At 29.1% G+C, this 5,739-nt stretch overlaps 1 protein-coding gene across 1 annotated transcript; it reads left to right on the top strand.

Moving 5' to 3' along the window:
• The first annotated feature begins 313 nt into the window (after window positions 1–313).
• LOC114193026 (plant cysteine oxidase 3-like) lies at window positions 314–1,804 on the top strand. Its single transcript, XM_028082720.1, has 5 exons — window positions 314–569; window positions 719–873; window positions 966–1,110; window positions 1,369–1,572; window positions 1,661–1,804. The coding sequence occupies exons 1-5, from the start codon at window positions 464–466 to the stop codon at window positions 1,762–1,764; spliced, it is 714 nt and encodes a 237-aa protein (XP_027938521.1). The 5' UTR covers window positions 314–463; the 3' UTR covers window positions 1,765–1,804.
• Window positions 1,805–5,739: the final 3,935 nt, after the last annotated feature.

The following is a 5,739-nucleotide window of genomic DNA, read 5'->3' as shown; positions in this document are numbered from 1 at the left end:
AACAACAACACTTGTTTCTTCAACTGTGTAACACGATCTAAAGATTTTATAATTTTCAATATAAATATTTTGATATTTGAGATTTCAGAAATTTTAAAATTTCGATGCATGCTACCGCATGAACCACCTATGTAACTGTGACATTTTGCATAATTTTTCATCTTTGTGGCCCATTTTATGGTTTAAACATAGGGCAGAAGTTATCTTTAGAAGTTGACTGTTTGGAATTTCCGCCCCCGGCTTGACCTAGTTGTATAATAAATAACCCTTCCTCGAAAGGGAAAAAATTGAGACACACCCACTGAATTATAACACTGGTATAAGATAAGGCCCAAGGTTTAATTTACTTTCTTCACAATCGTTTTTTCTCTCGTATTTACTGTCCCTTGATTTATTGATTCATGATATATCTCATTGATGCTTTCAAATTTGGTCGCAACATAACCAACTCTACCCTGAAACAATGGAAAGAAGCAAAATTCAAATGCTTTATGATGCTTCTCATGCCCTGTTCTCTCAATCGGAGCTTCCAACTTTTCAACAAATCCATTATGTTAAAAATTTGCTAGGTATAGTTCATGTTATGTGCACATTTGTTCATTTGTTTCTTTTCATTATTCTTCTAAACAATAAATCCTAACCTCTGTTAGTTATCAGTTTCCATGTGAATAAAAGACTGATTCAGTGATTCAAATGTTTGAATTCAATTAATTTGCAGATAAGATTGAAGCTATAGATGTGGGAATCGACCAGTTTGGATTGTGTGATTCTCCTGTGTCAGATGCAAGCAGTGATAGCAGCAAGGGATTGCTTTGTGGACAAGGCTTTTCTGAGATTACATACATTCACATTCATGAATGTGACAATTTCTCTGTAAGTTCAGAAAGTAGAAATACCATATTCTTTTGTTAATCTTGTTGTGAGATTTAAGGAACCTTGTGAGTGATAATTTTAAGAACATGCAGATGGGTGTGTTCTGTCTTCCAGCAGGAAAAGTATTTCCTCTTCATGATCACCCAGAAATGACAGTGTTGAGTAAGCTCTTGTATGGTTCTGCATATGTTAAAGCTTATGACTGGATTGCATTGGATTGTTCTGGAACCCAAACTGGTAAGAAGAAATTGCTTTTCATATCAACTTGTTTCTGCATTTTCCTATCTATATACCAAATCTTGTTTCATCCTTTATTTATTTTTTCTCCAGTTTTAGCTTTTATAATGGACTAAGACTAGTCTTATCATTATCTAACACTAGCATGTGACACGGGCGTTAATACATCACTTCAATAATGTGTTTGAAATGACTTGTAATATATTTGTAGTTTACCACAATAACAATTTATCTTTGAACTTTGAAATGTGAGTGCAGTAGGATTGGGTGGGAAGGTAGTGGATGAAGTGATGAAAGCACCACATGAGCCATCGATATTGTTTCCAAGAAGTGGTGGCAATATTCATTCTTTCACAGCGTTGACGCCTTGTGCAATACTTGATGTGCTTTCTCCACCCTACTCTGAAGACTTTGGAAGGCCTTCCACTTACTTTTCAGATTTTCCTATTCCTTCTCTTAATGGTAACTACTTTCATTTTGGTTCTTTCATTTCTCTCCCTTAATTCATCTTTAGGCACAAAATTTAAGTCTCTGTGTGCTAATGCTACAGGTTATGCTATACTTGAGGAGAGACCCGTGCCTAGTGACCTAGTTGTTCAAGGAGCATCATATCTTGGACCTCCAATTGTAACAATGACCGAATACAAATTTTGACTGTAAATTATATTGTGTACATGTTTCTTTGAGTAAATATATAAATATATTAATAAGTGAAAAATTTATCTTATTCAATTTTAATAGAAAGAGTTAAATTTAAAATTAATTTTTTAATATGATATTAGAGTCATCCAAAATATATTATTGTAATTATAATTGTTTTTTATTTGACTTATTGTACAATTTATTGTCAAGTTGTTATGACTACTTATTAATATTTAGTCTTATAATTGAAATCTATGTTTTGACGTAAAAGAGTATATTAAAAGCATTACACTAATGAAAGATAAAATAAATTTATAATATTTAAATAAAAAAAATCTCTTATATTTTATATAGTTAAATTAATAAATAAACATATTTTAAAATCTACTTATCAAAATAAATAAATAAAAAAATTAAAGTCACAGCGACAATTGTTTTAGATTAAAAAAGTTTTAAAAGTGAGCACAATTTAAATTGTAATAAGTTTTGTGTATGTCAAAATACATTAATTGGATTCCGAACCGCGCATGTTGCTGGTTGCCGTAACAGCGAGGGAAAGTGCACAGTTTTAGACTTTTTGGTCGGTGCAGCTTCCATGATCTAAGACAGCCACATCTACTTCCAATTAGGTTGATGTCAAGAGTGGCCATATTGCAACCCTAGATTGTGTATAATTTCAATTAATCAACTCTTTAAATAGTTGAAAACATGAAGAGAGCAAAATTTTCATTAGCTAAATAGAAAATTAAGATGTATAGTATATAGGAGGAGGTATAAAATAACTTAAATCTATGTGCCAACCTCACTCACCAACAATTTTACAAGTGTTGGGTTGAGAAATTTAGCGTAGATTGAAATGTAACTCATTTATGTATTACTTTTGAATCTTTTATTTAACTGGTATTTATAATAAAATATAAAACAAATTAGATACAAAAATATGTTTAAATAAATCGATCTATCCTAGTTGTAAAATTTTTTAATTGACTATGAAATAAATCAGGTTAAATTCATCCGTTAAACCCAACTAGGAGTGAGTCAATATATCTGAATCACACGTAATTTCATCATCTATTGTGATATTGGAAAGGTTTTACGTAAATTAGAAAATATTAAAGAGTTGGACAAAAATGGTTTAAATATACTTGGTGCGCATTTGGTTTTGCCTGCTGCAGAAATAACTTTCCTTTTACATTTTCTGTTAATTTCCCTGTAGAACCGAAAAAAGGAATACTGTTTTATATACATGTAATACAGTAATAGAATTTCCCAATTCCTAAGAAATCAATTATCGGTTATTAAGAAACTGTGTACAAGTCATAACATTTGATAAATTGTTTTTGAATCGGTGATAAATGCTAGAATCTTGTAATAACAATTATTTAAAGATATAGGTAACCTAAAGTGATTTTATCATTCAAGGAGATTCAAGTCTTTTAAAATAACAAGGAATACACTCCAGGGGATATAAAAAAATCTACACTAATGGACAAAACAATATTGGACAAATATTTAAGAGTGTTTTTTTTTTTTTTTTAATTTGTTGAGGATGTTAAATTCCTATGTTTGGTATGAATGTTTTAAAAATCTATCTTTCGAATAGAATATTTTGCGTCATAATATTTTAACCAATTTTTTTATTAAGGAAACCTTTTAGTATACAAAAACGTTTTCATATTCAGGATCATATTTTATTATATATAATGTGTTTGACTTGTTTAAGATATGAGAATGTAAATAAATAAATAAATATATATATATATATATATATATATATTAAAAAGAATTGTTTATAGAAAATTTAGACTCACATCCTCTCTTACGGGAAAAAAAATAGTGGAAATTTTGATTAAAAGAATGAATTGTAGGTTAGATTTTCTAGAAACGATTTTTAAAGCATGTACATTTTAAAATTTTCAGCATATGATTCGTGAAAAATTTCATCTATAAATAATCTTCGACAACATTTTCTTAGAAGGGGTCTAAATCTAAGTTTCTCATGAAGTTCTTTTTTTTTTTTTGGATAATATTGGTTAATATCTTCAGTTTAAATGGTGATTAAACATAAAATAAGTATGTTTTAAGAAATTCATCACATGAACTATATGTTTACATTCTTTTTCGCGTATGTCATCCACGTCTTTTATTTATGGTCTTTATGATTTTGATTTTATTTTAATTAATTATGTTTTTAAGATATTTATGATGTCTTCCCATATTTAATAAAGAATGAGAATTTTAATAGAAAGTCAATGCAAGATAATCGAAGCAATATCATCCAAAGGTGCGTAATGGAAAAAAAAATACAGAATATCAAATTTGTTATATAAAATAAAAAATAGCTTAAAATAAAATAAAAGAAAAACAGCTTTATATTATCACATAAACTTGTTGGTGACAAGAAACATTTAATGATACAATCATAATTTTTCTTATTTCAAGCAATGCTTTTAAAACGAAATATCAAATGAATTTTATTCAACAGCTTTGATCAGCTAATTTGTGGACTTTTCATATGTAAGAGAAAAGAAGAACAAAATCATAAAGATTAACATTTTTCTTCGTATCAACAAACTATCTATGAAAATAAAAATTTTCAAAAGAATTTTTACTTAACTGCAAAATTAAGAGTGTTTGCTTAAAATGGGTATTATTTTTTATATTTTTTCAGAAGATGTGAAAATATTGAGACGAGTATGTATGTATGTTTATAGTTGTCCCCATACTTAATTTAAAAAATTGAGTATTACTTGTATGTATACCTAATTAATATAAAGATTTTCCACCAAAACCATAACATGTTTGGACAATACCCATGTGAAATGGTTCATTTGTCACCCTTACTATAAAAAAAGCACTAGATGTAAGCATGATAATATTAGACAAAATTTAGAAAGTAACATTAAACGCAAGTGTGGTTTACCAAGATGTAATAGATTTATATAAGCATCATTCTTAGAAAGCTTGGATCACAAAACAATTAAAATGGAATCATAAATTAAAAGAAGAGGAGATTTTAAAATGAGAACTCATAAGAATGGATACCATAAGTCATCTCATAAGGATAAGGACAACATGAAACACTTCCAAACCCTTCTAAGTTCCCTAAAGCGGTCATTCCTTATGGAGGTTCCCATGGACAATCTCTTGTACTTTTACTTGTTCATATAACACTAATTTCATAAAATGTGTTAAATATTAGTGGGTGTGTATGCATTGTTTCTAATTGTCTTACCAATATTTATGATCTAAGAGAAGGAGGAAATATGGATAGTAGCCTTCTTGCACTTCTTCTGGTTCATCATTTTCTTTACTTTTTCCAATGATAATATATGTGTAAACCATGTGAAGATGATATGTTAACAGTTATATGTATGACAAAAACCTAATTGAAGGTTCACTGAAAATGGAAGACCTTCCATTTAAACTTCAAGATGCAACAAATATTACAACTAGTCAAGCTTCTAATAAAGACTTTCTTGAATGGTTCATAGCTTTTTGTTTTTTTTTACCAAATGGTGCAATTTTACGTAGAAATTAAAAGAATGGACAAGTTTTAAATTTATTACTAGTTTTGGGCTAAGTTGTGTCCTAGCCACATGACTTCTACATGAGAATCATGTCAATGCCACACTACTTTAGCTTGAAATTCTAAAAAGTGAAATTCATGTTAGATATGCATGACTTTGATGCTTATGCATGGAGTTGAAATTGTAGGGGTGTTGAATAACTTTATATTTTTTAAATTATAAATCATACATCGTGAACATGACTTATGAGAAAAATGTTTTGTGCTGAATTCATGTGCCTTCCTAACAACTTTTGATTTGTATATGGAAATTAGAAATTGTGCACCACAAGCACAACTTCTTTGGAATCTTGTAAATGAAGAAGTTGTGCTCTAGGGTCACGACTTCCAATTGCATAGTGTAAATTAGAAATCATGGTAGGGGTACAAATTCCATTGAGTATATGTCGTGTGCGAGG

This window comes from Vigna unguiculata, chromosome 8 (genome assembly GCF_004118075.2).
Source record: "Vigna unguiculata cultivar IT97K-499-35 chromosome 8, ASM411807v1, whole genome shotgun sequence".
Lineage (NCBI taxonomy): Eukaryota > Viridiplantae > Streptophyta > Magnoliopsida > Fabales > Fabaceae > Vigna > Vigna unguiculata.
This window is presented reverse-complemented; position numbering and strand designations above follow the sequence as displayed.